The 13,842-nt window shown below is 51.4% G+C and overlaps 1 protein-coding gene across 1 annotated transcript; it reads left to right on the top strand.

The window, feature by feature from the left end:
• Positions 1-223: 223 nt before the first annotated feature.
• On the top strand, positions 224-3,145 carry HYAL1 (hyaluronidase 1). Its single transcript, XM_032799306.1, has 3 exons — positions 224-1,132; positions 2,438-2,527; positions 2,825-3,145. The coding sequence occupies exons 1-3, from the start codon at positions 224-226 to the stop codon at positions 3,143-3,145; spliced, it is 1,320 nt and encodes a 439-aa protein (XP_032655197.1).
• The last annotated feature ends 10,697 nt before the right edge of the window (positions 3,146-13,842 follow it).

Raw genomic sequence — 13,842 nt, 5'->3', positions numbered from 1 at the left:
GGACAAACCAGTAGGAATTAGCATTGGAAAGCTGACAGCACTCGGCTCCCCTGGAGGGCAGCAGGAATCCACTCCGCATCTCTCCCAGCTTCCCCATCCCTGGGGGGCTGAGTGGGTAAACTAGGCAGCCAGGTCGTCCACTGAGATTTGAGGAGCCGGCCCCCCCAGGAGCTCTCCTGAGACCTCAAAGACTAGACGCCAGCCATTGGCACGCAGGCTCAACATGGCGGCCACCGTGTTCTTACTGCCCTGGGCATGCTTGCTAAGCCTGGCCCTGGTGGCTCGAAGTGCGGCAGACGGAGGCCCCGTTCTCTGGGACCGCCCCTTTGTCACGGTGTGGAATGCTCCAAGCCAGGAGTGCAGCACAAAATACCATGTGCCCCTTGACCTGGGGGTCTTTGACGTGGTGCTGAACCGCAACGAGTCCTTCCTGGGCCAGGAGATCGCCCTCTTCTACAGCAACACACTGGGCCTCTATCCACACTACACCCCGGAGGGGACAGCAGCCCATGGGGGCGTCCCCCAGAATGGCAGCCTCCTGGCCCACCTCGGCAAGGCGAGGCACGACATCCAGGCCGCTATATCGGAGCCAAGCTTCCGGGGCCTGGCGGTGATCGACTGGGAGAGCTGGCGCCCTGTGTGGGCTCGAAACTGGGATGCCATGGAGCTCTATAAGGAGAAGTCCCAAGAACTGGTCCGGGAGCAGCACCCTGACTGGCCCCCAGACAGGGTGGCCGAGGAAGCTCAGGAGGAATTTGAGCAAAGTGCCCGGGCCTTCATGGAGCAGACCCTGGCGCTTGGCAAGAGCCTGAGGCCTGGGGGCTTCTGGGGTTTCTATGGCTTCCCCAGCTGCTATAACTATGATTTCAAAGCGGCCAACTACACAGGGGAGTGTCCCACTGTGGAGCAGCAGCGGAACAAGCAGCTCTGGTGGCTTTGGAACCAAAGCCGGGCGCTCTACCCCAGCATCTACCTGCCCAAGGAACTCCGGCTGACAGACCAGGTTGGCAAGTTCGTCCGGCACCGTGTGGCCGAGGCGTTCCGGGTGCAGGGGCAGACGGGGACCGGCAGCCTTTCAGTCCTACCTTACACCCGTATCCAGTATGACTTCACGGAGGACTTCCTCTCGCAGGTGATGCCCTCAGCCAGCGTTGCCGTGCCCACTCAGGGCCAAATGGAGGGGCAGCATGAGGCAGAGACCAGCTTTAGGGGTGGGGGTGTTTCCCATCTTCTAGGCCAGATCCTCTCAGCGATTGCTTACCATTGTCACCCGCGGCCAAGGAGCAGCCATTGGCGGGGGAGGGGTAGAGGGAGGAAGTCTGGTAGGATGAAATCAGCTCAGGTGTGTGTGTGTGTGTGTGTGTGTGTGTGTGTGTGTGTGTATAAGCCCTGGAGGGCAGAAGGGGGATCCATAGGGATCCCAGCGGGAGATGTGTGAGGGACAAGGGCCATATCCTGGGCCATGGGGCCAGAAGAGAGCAATGCTTTCACACAAGACAAAGGTCTGGGCTCCTGGAGGGTCTCTCTACATTTGGCCTGTTTCAGGCTATTCCTCTGCCTTTTCTTTGTACCTCCAGGAAAGAAAATACCCCCAATACCTCCGGGAAAGAAAATACCCCCAACTCAGACAACTCTCCACCCCCATCCCACCCCAGCTTAGCAGAAACTTGTCTTTGTTACACTGCTGTGGTCCCAGTGGCTCTGAGTGATTAGCCAGCAGCTGGGGCCTTGCTGGTCGTTTCTGAGCCAGATTGTTTATTTGCAAAGAATGGGCACAAAGTCCAGCTTCCCTGAACAGAAAGAAACAAGCAGCTGGCAGTTTCCTTACTGAGAAATCCCCAGGCCTGCCTCTTCAGTCAGTGCTGGGCCCACCGAGCTGTCCCTCTGCTCGCTCAGGGCCATGACGTCTCCCTGCCTGCTGGCCACCTCTGCTATAGCACCCCCTCACAGCTTGCCAAACCAGCTCCTAGCCCCTGCATTAGTGAACCCCACAGCCCGCCCAGCTTACCTTCTGATCAGGGCTTGCCATTGCCTTGGACGGTGACTTCTGTTGTTTCCAGCTGTGTCACTACATAAAGGGGCTTAATTGCTCCTTCCCTTTAGCCTGCAAGAAGGTTGCTTTAACCAGGTGTGTGATTGTTTGTAGATCCCACTTGCTGGCAGTCATTAACATCTGTCAGCATAACACGGCTTTGCATGTGGGCAGTGAATCGATGGCACTGTCTCTGACCCACCCGCCTCACCTGGAACAGAACCACAGAGGTTCCTCAATCTGGCTTGAGGCAGTGGCTGCTGGTGGTTGTCTCCTGTTGTGCCAGAAGGGGGCGATCTGTGCAGGAAGGATGCATGTGTGGATCCTACAGGAACAGCCTTCCACCCCTCCCAGGTGTTAGTAGCTGAAGCTGTTATCTTTATGGTGATTCTCTGCTTCTTGCAGGAGGACTTGGTCCACACCATTGGGGAAAGTGCTTCTCAAGGTGCCTCGGGAGTTGTGCTGTGGGGCAACGAAGATTACACTCGCTCACGGGTCCGTTACACTGGGGGCTATGGCTGCTTATGGATTGGGAATGGGAATCCAGGCTGGGGTGTGGATGCTTCTGTGCTCAGAGAATGGGAAGGTGCGTGTGGGGGGGTCTCGCATGGTGTGCACCTGGCAGTTCTCAGGTGTGTGTGATGCTGAAAGTGAGAGCCCTGGGGTCTGCACTCAGGAGCTGGGAGGGTGGGTCCCGAAGGAACTGTGTGGAAGGGAAGCACAACAGGAAAATGGGCCCCTCCTCTCCTCTGAGAGAGCCCTGCCCGGGCCTGTCTGTGTCCCCCCCAACAGGAGTCCTGCCTGGCACTGAAGGAGTACGTGGACAGGAGCCTGGGCCACTACATCATGAACGTGACCAGCAGTGCCACACTGTGCAGTGTCACAGTGTGCTCCAGCCATGGGCGCTGTGTGCGGCGAGCTGGGCACCCCGGGGCATTCCTGCACCTCAGCCCCTCCAGCTTCACCGTCCAGAGGCACCACAGCCGGCCCCACCTCCACCTAAAGGGACAGCTGGCAAAGCAGGAGCAAGCCAAGCTCGTGGAAGAATTCAGCTGCCAATGCTACACTGGCTGGGCAGGGACCCAGTGTGAACATGAGGGCAACCCAGAGTAAGAACCTCAGCAGGGACACCCCGATATGCACCCCACATGGCCCCATACACCCCACCCTGACATACCCACATCCCATATTTACTCCCCACATGGCCCCATACACCCCACATATACATCCCCCACATGGCTCCATGCATACCATGTGGCCCCATACACCCTACCCCTGACATACCCACACCCCACATATACTCCCCACATGGCCCCATACACCCCACTTATACATCCCCCACATGGCACAGTGCATCCCACGTGACCCCATACACCCCCACCCCTGATATACCCACACCCCACATGGCCCCATACACCCCACTTATACATCCCCCACATGGCACAGTGCATCCCACGTGACCCCATACACCCCCACCCCTGACATACCCACACCCCACATATACTCCCCACATGGCCCCATGCACCCTACATTCCCCCATACACTCCACTCCTGACACACCCACAGCCCACATATACATCCCCACATGGCCCCATGCACCCTACATGGCCCCATACACCCCCCATATACATCCTCCACATGGATCCATGCATCCCACAGGGCTCCATACACCCCACCCGACACACCCACACCCCACATATACACCCCCATGTGGGCTCACACACCTTATGTAGCCCCATACATCCAATCCCTGAAACACCCCCCACATGGCCTCCATGCGCACTACCCCAAAACACCCGCCCCCTCGCCTGGCCCCATTGCACCCACATGGGCCCCTCACCCTGAAACACACCTGAACACCAATATGGACACAGTCTGGGATGCAGTTCAATCCTTTCTGTCATGTACCCCTCACATAGTGTAACTCTGTACTTTAGAACAGGAAACATACATGATATGTGGACCCCCATCATAAACTGACATGCAAGTGTCAGATCCATCCTATGCTAAAAACCACCTCACAGAGAGGTGCATACCATGTATAGTGATCTCTGTCATGTCCACAATGGAGAGAGATTCATACCTCATAGCCCGAAATATGCGTGTAACTAGCAGCATGCAAGGGCTACAACGGTGTAATCCTCCTACATTGAACCATTCAGTGTGGGGCTGTTAAACACCTCCCCTCCATGGGCCCATGCACCCTACGTGGCCCATACACCCCACCCCTGGAACACCCCACCCCCTGGAACACATCATTCTGAAATAAAAAGAAATCACAAGCTAGAGCCATGCAAAGAATTCACATGCCAACCTCAAGAGCCAATTCACACATGCAGAGCACCCGGCACTGCCATCCAATCAAATGGCTTTTTATTTGCACAAGTGTAAGCGTGTGATGGCCTCCATCTTGGCTGAGACCCCAGGGACTGAACAGGAGACCTCCAGAGTTAACCACATGAATGACTGCAAGCTTGAGCTGAAGCATCAAGGCATCCTAGCAGGGCCTATACCAGGCTCTCATCCTGTGTGGATCAGACCTATAACATCCCCACCCACTGGTGGATCACAAACACACTGGCATTTTTTAGTGATGGTGCTATCTAGGGGTGACTGAGGCAAGGGGGGCTGGCTGAAGGGATTTTGGAAGGAAATTCCGAGCTGAAGGGGTAGCACGGAGAGGGCAGGAAGCTACATGAAAGTGTTGGAAGGGGACACAGTGAGAACACTAAGTTGGGGGGAGAGGTAGATACACTTGTGGATAGGTGTGACGTTATTGACCCGTACAGATCATTGTGGCAACCAAGGTCCTATAGTTGCACCACATCTTCTACAAAGGAGGTCAAGAAGGTGTCTATGAAAAGATTGTAATTTGCTGGTTATGATTATGCTATGATGTGTGTATCATTTTTGTATTTGAAGTTATGAATATTGGCTATGTACTTCTATCTCAGTGTGTTTGATTCTAAGTAGCATCAGTGAAGCATTTGGCCAGCTTATTGAGAAGGGACTTTTCAGATTAAGTGCCCAGCCAAGAAACATGTGAGCAATGGCTGCTCGCTCTACCTGTAAAAAATTGAGTCATGCATGAACATGTGACTTGCTCATGGACTTGCTCAAGGACTGGGCCAGGCTGGGTGTCAATGGGCCGGGTGTCAAAGGAGTGGGCCAAGGTGATGTCAGTGGGTCAGATGTCAAAGAACTGGGACGTGTCGGGTGTCAATGGGCTGAATGTCAAAGGACTGGGTGGGGCTGAGTGTCAATGGGCTGAATGTCAAAGGACTGGACTGGGCTGGGCTGGGTGTCAGTGAGCCGGGTGTCAAAGGACTATGTGCCAATGGGCTGGGCCTGGTGTCACTGGGCGGAATGTCAAAGGACTGTGTTGGGCTGGGTGTCAGTGGGCCGGGTGTCAAAGATTGGGCCGGGGCAGGTGTCAATGGGCTGGGCTGGGTGTCAATGTGCCAGGTGTTAATGGGCTGGGCCTGGTCTCAATGGGCTGGACCAGGTGTCAATGGGCTCGGCCGGGTGTCAATGGGCTGGGCTGGTTGTCAATGGGCTGGATGTCAATGGTCCGGGCTGGGCTGGACCCGATGTCAATGCACCGTGTTTCAATGGTGTCAAAGGACTGGGCCAGGTGTCAGTGAGCTGAATATCAAAGGACTGGGCCAGGCCCAGTGTGAATGGGCCAGGCCAGCTGTCATTGGGCTGGGCCAGGTGTCAATGGACTATGTGCCAATGGGCTGCGCCAGGTGTCGATGGTCCGGACTGTGTGTCAATGGGCTATTGTGAAAGTAGAATGAATTATATTGTAAGAATAGAAAGGATTAAAGAAATGTTGTCTGTACCTTTAAGCAAAATTGTTGGAATGTTGCAGTCCAGGTGTCAGGAATACAGACCATAACATAGAACAATTGCACCGTTTAAGGGCAATTGGTGAAGTATTAGCCTTAGATAGATAACAGTTAGTAAGAAGTGGGATATGCATGCTGTGCCCCAGGTGATTTTTACTGTTTTTGCTTTCTTTGTCCCTTTGTCTAATTCCCGCTCTTTTATCTGTATAAATAAGACTGTCTAGGCCTTGCATGGCTACTCACATATTCTGAATGTTATTGGCGGAGCGCTGCGCTAATAAACAGAGTGGTCTGACAAATTGTGAGTCCTGATTCTAACTTTGACACTATGTACCAATGGGCTGTGCGAGGTGTTAATGGGCTGGATGTCAATGGGCCAGGCCTGGTGTCAATGAACTGGATGTCCAAGGGCCGGGCCAGATCTCAATGGATGGGGCCAGCCCAGGTGGGTGTAAAAGGACAGGGCTGAGCCAGGCTGCATGTCGATGGGCCGGATGTCAATGGGATGGGTATCAATGGGCTGGGCCAGGTGTCAATGGGCTGGGCTGGGCCAGGTGTCAATGGGTTGGGTGTCAGGGTGGATTTGATTTAAATCACTAGTCAGGAAGACTTGATTTATTCATGGATTTCTACATAAAAGTACATTCTTTTTGGTTGTTATAACCTTAATACATAATCTTCACAACTCAGAGATAGATGTAGGTTTCATTTTTAGAAGGTACACACTATACATTTTTTAAATGATTTATTTTGAAAACTTTTCAGATTAGCTTTACAGCTATATCAGAAAATGAATGATTGTTTTGTTATTTCATTTACCAAAGGTAATGGAAGCAGATATTTATGAAGTCACTGGGAGGTGAACTATCTCCAGTTCAACAAGTTAATCATTAATATTTGGAGGATTTTCTGGCCACGCTGTATTAGGGAGAGAATATCACCAGACAGACATTTAAATTGTTGTATTTAACTAAAACAACGTTATGTATTCTGGATTTTTTTTCTTCAACAGCAACCATATAATATTTTAACAAAACAAGCATATGGATTTTTGAATTTAGTTAAACATTCAAGTTTTTTAAAATCAGGTTTGTTTTTGTTAAAATTGTTTTTAACTAAAATAGTTCAATGAAATACTTAAAAAAAAATTAAATCAACTATGTTAGCCAGATCAACATGAGAAACTTAAAATATTGGCTTCTGCAGCTAGCTCAGTTGTCTTCACCTTCATTTTCCTGTTCATAATCTAGAAAAGAAAAACAAGCTTTCCTGCTTTTTCAGGTCTCAAACGATTTCTCAATTTGGAAAGAATTAGTCCAAAGGAAGAAAATATTCTTTCTACACGGCAGAAGAAGCTAATGCTGTTTAAAGTGAGATTATCACTTCAACAGTCCCTGAATCCAAGTGCTTAAGTGACTTCCACTAGTTCACTGGTGTGATTTTCTTTAAAACATCATCAGCAAACATCTATTCCTTGAATGGTTCACCCTTAGCTCTGAAGTTCATTATAGTTGGCATTATGGAGGGATGATTGCTGGATGTCCATGTCATAGCCAACTCCTCTTCTTCAGCAGTTAAGGTTTGACCCTGGTACTGAGTATTGAGAATATTTGCAAGAAAATGAGCTGGAAATAGTGCTTGTCCCATTTGTTTTTTTAATGCTTGTAATTTAACTCTGTCATTGCATATTTCTCTTTTTACAGTCTCACTCAGTTCCTTCCAAATTTCAACAGCATCAGCAATAAAACAGCTATGTCCTGCATTTTGTTCAAGGCTACAGAAATAGGCTTCAGGGTACTCAGCATGTGTTCAACATTTCTCTTAAGCCCAATGCTGAGAACTTTGGCTGTGACAGTGCCATCTATTTTTTCACGATTTTGTTCACAAACTGTCATCAGATTAGGCCAGTTCTTGATATAGTGCTAAAAACAGTCCACTACCGAGTTCCATCACATGTCTTGTGGGAGAGTTAGCTTGGTTCCTCCCACTTTGTTCAGAGCAGCTGCTGCAAAGTGGTTATTATGGATGTATTTTGAAATTTCAACAACATTGGCCTTTATTTCTGGAACAATGAAGTCTTTGGCTAGGAGGTGCATCAAATAAGCACTGCAACCGTGTGTTATTAGCTTGGGACGCTCTTCTAAATTTCTTCTCATATTGGATATATTTGCAGCATTGTCTGTGACCAAGCTGTGTACTAGACATTTGAATTTTTTTTCAGTTTGTTATAGCTTTTACTGCTACTTCTTGTAAGTATTCTGCTGTGTGTGCATTTCCTGATGTATCAATTGTTTCTGTAAAGAAGACATTCACTTCTTCTGTTGTCACACAAGCACATACAACAAGGTTATTGTGGACATTGCTCCACCCATCAAGACTCAGGTTAACAATTTCACCCTCTAGACCTTTTGCACACTGCTCAATTTCTCTTTCATACACTTTATCCAGCAATTTGCCTGCGACATCTGCTCTGTTGGGTGGACTGTATCCTGCTTGTAAAGACTGAACCATGTTAATGAAGTGTGGGTTCTCAATCATATGGAAAGGAGAGTTTGTTGCATAAACAAACAGGGCAATTTTTTCATCAGTTACCTCTTTTTGTTATCTTTTGGTTCTTATTACAAATTTATATATGGTTGTTTCTGGAAGATGTAGATTTTTGTCCCCTTTTTGCTACAGGTAATATACTGTGGTTATGTGACATACATGATGTGACTGAAACACTATCATTGGCAGATAACTCTGAAACTATAGAAAGTTATGGTGATCTTGAAGGTGGATAGTCTTCAGAATTCTGTATGTTGACGGTGGATTCTCCTAAACAAAGTAAGTCAATGCAGTTATTTAATTATTATTACCGCACTGCTCATTTAGTATTACTCATTGCATTCACTGACACTCACTACTACTTTAAAGGTGAAATTGTAAAAGGAAGATCTGCCTAATTCACCTATTTATTTTTCATCACAACTGCATCTAAAATGATAGTACCACAGAGTAACAACTATTTTTTTTTTTTGCTCAAACATGAAAATTCAAGAATAGTCCAGAAGGAAGTCAGGCAGACCTTAGGAAAGAAGTACGAAATAAAAAAGTTTACCAATCTGAAGAGATGTTCATTTCATCATCTTCAACACAGCTTCCTTCTGAGAAGGAACACTTCTCATGAGGTTGTTTCATGCAAGCAGCCAGGCCCTGCATTTCTTTCTTGCACTGTTTGCATTTTGCACACATACCTGTCTTACCCACAGGTAGAGGAACTTCATTAAAATATTCCCAAACTGGGTCTCTTTTATGGCCTGCTGCCATTATAGGTTTTCCCTTCTAATTATGTAAGCGGGGGAATGGTCCCACTATTGTGGGGAACTTTCCTGGCTTCTGCACTTCCCTGGTGAAGTGGGCTAGCAAAAGGATCTGAGTCCTCACGCTTACTTCCTTTACCCAGAGGCCTCCCTGCCCTGGAGGACTCCCCTTCCACTCTCCTGTCTGGCATAGTCCTCATAACCCCAACAAGGCTGGGCCCAGGATTCCTGGGGAGCTTGACCCCCAACCCTGCTGTGGTCACCTAGGACAGAGGCTAGGGTGTCCCCACTCCAGGGTGCTCTCTGCAGCGGACACACTTCCCTGACCCACTGATCATTACATGCAATTTAAAGAAAATACAAGTTGTTTAATCAACAATTAATTAAAAAAAAAAGAATAAGGACAAATGGGAAAGGTTAAAGGAAAACACATCACCCTGCTCTGTGTCAGGGAGGATTACAAACAGTGTCTCTGGAATGTCAGGGCAGTTCACTGTCTGTTCCTTGTAGGTCCCAGGCTGCCTTCTCAGGCCCTGGCTGGGCTGCAGGGATGCTGCGGGTTGGACACTTGCTCTGATGGTGGCTTTGGGTGGTGGGACCCTTCTTCCCAGCATCAGCTCCCCCTTGGGTTAAGATCCCCCTCCCAGTCTGACCTGCAGGGACCTTTGGCTGGGGGTGTCTCTCTGCGCTGGGCCCTTTGCCCAGAATACCCCCTTCACTGGCCCCAGTAGCTCACCACACCTGGTTCTGTGGCTGCAGCTCTGGATCTGGGCTGTGTCTCTGGCTCTGTGGCTGCAGCTGTTCCCCCAGGAGGTCTGCTCTGGGGCTGCTCCTGTGACTCTGCTCCCAGCTCTGACCTGCTGCTTGGGCTGCTTTTCTGGCCCCTCTGGCTGGTGCGGCTCTGCTCCCCAGCTCAGCTTGGGTCTCTGCTTTCTCCTTAGCTTGGCCCCTCTCTGTCTGACTCAGGCAATTCCAGCTCACATGGAGGATGGGACCCTGGCGTCCTGACTCCCTGATTAGCCTGCCCACCCTGTCAATCAGGCTGATCTGGAGCATTGGCCTCTCCACATTGCCCTTGGAGACTGTCAGTCTCAGGCTCCTGATTTCCTATCTCTCCTTCCCCTTTCTTTTAGGACTGGGAATTAGCAACCAAAACACCCCCACTGAATGTTAGTAATAGGGTGACCAGATGTCCTGATTTTATAGGGCCAGTCCTGATTTTTGAGTCTTTTTCTCGTATAGGCTCCTATTATCCCTCACCCCCATCCCGATTTTTCACACTTGCTGTCTGGTCACCCTAGTTGGTAAGCCCCTTACATAGTGAGAGAATGATATGGTAGATCTCAAATCAATGAAGGCTACACTCAGAAAGACCTCAAGACTTCTGGAATATGCTGCTCAGTTTCACTTTTGTTTCTAGTGCCTGTCCCTCCCTTCTCGCATTTATCTCCAGACTTTTCTCCTTGTCAAGATCTATTCTGACCCCAACAATCTTTTATTCACTGAACTTTTTGAAACTTTGCACTTTTAGAGAGAGGTAAGGGATTGACTCTGTACACAAATGTGCAGACGGACAATAGGGTTGAGGTCTGTTATTTCTCACCTCTGAATATTATTTATTTAATTATTTTAAAACATTTTTGCTATTAAAAAGCATGTTCTCTCTGGAGACACAAATCTACAGTTTGAGAACTGCAAAACTAAGCATCTCTGATGGCATCTTCTAGATCATGGGTGGGCAAACTTTTTGGCCTGAGGGCTGCACCGGGTTTTGGAAATTGTATGGCGGGTTGGTTAGGGGAGGGGAGCATGAGCTAGCCCCCACCCCCTATCCACCCCCTCCTGCTTCTGGCTCCCTGCCCCCCCCCGACTCCTGGCCCATCCAAACCACCCTGTTCCTGACAGTGTCCCTGGGATCCCTGCCCCATCCACCCCCCCCTGCTCCCTGTCCCCTGACTCCTTGACTGCCCCCCACAGCCCCATCCAACTCCTCCCCTCATTCCTCACTGCCCCCCTGGAACCCTTGCCCCATTCAACCCCACCCCTTCTCCCTGACCGTCCCTGGAACCCGCTCATGACTGCCCCCCGCTACCCCATCCAACCTCTCCTCACTCCTGACTTCCCCCCCGGGATCCCTGCCCCCATTCAACCTGTTCCCCGCTCTCTGACCGCCCTTACCCCTATTCACACCCCCACCCCCTGGCCCCCACCCTGAACTCCCCTGCCCTCTATCCAAACTCCCCGTCACCTGATCCCTTATCGCATTTCTTTTAGCACTGGTGGCTGGCAGCGCTAGAGCCACGCCGCCCAGCTGGAGCCAGCCACGCATTGCACAGCACAGAGACTGGGTCAGTCTGGGCTCTGCAGCTATGCTGCCCCAGGAGCTCGCCACCCCCCCACCCAAAGCATTGCACCGGCGGTGCAGTGAGCTGAGGCTGCGGGGGAAGGGGAACAGTGGAGAAGTGGCTGAGAGGCTGAGCTCCTTGGGCCAGGAGCTCAGGGGCCGGGCAGGAGCGTCCCACGGGCCGAATGTGGCCCGCAGGCCGTAGTTTGCCCACCTCTGTTCTAGACTGAATCCCACTGGGTGGATAGAAAGATTAACCTAGATAATCTATATATAAGCTCCTGGAATCCCATAAAATTGGGTCCCTAATCCATGAACTATTGGAACTCATTTACAAAATTTGTCTCAAACATTGCATGAATATATTGTCTCATACTATAGAATTGGAATTTATAATCCTTATTCCATGATGAGATATTTTTGAGCTATAATATATCTTAATTAAGCATTTAGAAACATTTTATTAAAAAAATCCAATTTAAGTAAAAAAAAACGATGTTTTTTATTTAAAAAATAATCATTGATTTTTATCCACCATGCAGGTGTCAATGGGCAGGGCTGGCTCTAGGCACCAGCTCTCCAAGCATGTGCTTGGGGTGGCACTTTCCAAGGGGCGGCATTCCAGCCCCCTCCCCCTTTTTTTTTCGCTTGGAGTGCAAAAAGCTGGGAGCTGGCCCTGAACCAGGATGTTCCCTGTCAGCTGAGGCTGTCAGGCTGAGCTAGAACTGGCACTGCAGTTCTGGCTTCAGTGGCTAGATGGCGCTCATGGCAGCCTGAGTTGCACAGGCTGGACTGGTTGCCTTGCTGTAGCTCAGGAAAGCTCATGCTGAAATAAATTTGTTAGTCTCTAAGGTGCCACAAGTACTCCTGTTCTTTTTGCGGATACAGACTAACACAGCTGCTACTTTGAAACAGGCTGGACTGCAGTTCAGGCTGCCCTGCCGCTGGAGAGCCAGAGCATCATCCCCCGGAGCTGAGCTGGGACTGTTGCGGTGAGAGGGGCTCAGCTCCGGACCGGAGGATGATGCTCTGCTCCAGCGGCAGGGCAGCCTGAACTGTAGTCCAGCCTGGGTGTGAGGAGCCGGGAGGGACGGAAGTGAGGCCCGGGATGCAGGGAGGGGGAAGGGGTCCTGCTGCCGCTGTTGCTCTTAGTCTCCCCAGGGTGGCGCAGCATTTCCCTGCCCGAGTTGGCTGTGCAGGGTGCTGCGAGGCTGGGCAGGGAGCACGGATCGTGGCTCGCGCGCTGACAGGGCGAGTGGCTGGGCAGACTGAGCTGCCAGGGAGCTGCTCCCTCTGCTGCGTATCTCCCCCACCTCAGCCCCGCACTGCCTGCCCTCGGTGGGGAGAGGCAGAGCCCGGCTCCGAGTGGGGCAGAGGATACTGCCCCACCAGCAGACCCCCTGCGGCTCGGGCACCTGGGGGGTCAGTGTCTGGCCTCTCAGCTCTGCCTGCACGGGGCTGGATAAGCAGCTGTCAGCGCCTGCCTCTCTGAGCCCTTGCACCCCCTCATCCTGCTCGCAGCCCCTCCACTTGTACCTCCCCCCATTGCTCCTTCACTGCACCCCTTCCCCTTGTACTCTCCCTTCACCCGCATCTCTCCCCTTGTACCCTCCCACACCTCCCCCTTCCCCGACACCTCTTCTCCTGCAGTCCTCCTGATACCCCCTCTCCTCCTCCACCCTCCTCCGCGAGTACATCACACCCCGCTTCTCTGCCAGTGTAGAGCCCCCAAGCACCCCCACCCCCGCTCCTCTGCCTGAACCCTTTTTACTAGAGCCCTATACGTTTCTGGGTACAAGGTTTGAGGGTTAGTCCCTGTGTCTTCCATGTGCATTTGGCGCACTAAAGATGGGGTTGCGGGGGACGGGGTGGGGGGAGATTTACACTAAAGTGAAATAAAAATAGGAGAAACAGTTTGATCCCCACTGCAAGTGTAAATGGGGATTGCTGTGGTGAACAAGGAGGTCACTTTTGGGGGGGGGCAGGGCTGGGGCAGCAGGGTGTGCAGGTGGAGGGGGAAGAGAGAGCCCAGAGCTGGGGCGGCAGGGAGTTGGGGAGGGCACTGGTGTGGGGGGAGAGCCCAGGGCTGGGGGGCAGCCAAAAATGTTTTTGCTTGAGGTGGCAAAAACCTAGAGCCGGCCCTGTCAAAGGGCCAGGCCCGGTACCAGTGGGCTGGGCCGGGTGTCCCTAGCCCGGGCTTGACCGAACGCGTGCGGGGGCTGCCCCGTTCACAGGGCGAGGAGCGGGTTCAGCGCTCGGCAGCCTCCGGCCAGCAGGCGGCGCTGTGTCTGCCGCCGGGGAGAGCGACGGGAC

Source organism: Chelonoidis abingdonii, chromosome 16, assembly GCF_003597395.2.
Source record: "Chelonoidis abingdonii isolate Lonesome George chromosome 16, CheloAbing_2.0, whole genome shotgun sequence".
Lineage (NCBI taxonomy): Eukaryota > Metazoa > Chordata > Testudines > Testudinidae > Chelonoidis > Chelonoidis abingdonii.
This window is presented reverse-complemented; position numbering and strand designations above follow the sequence as displayed.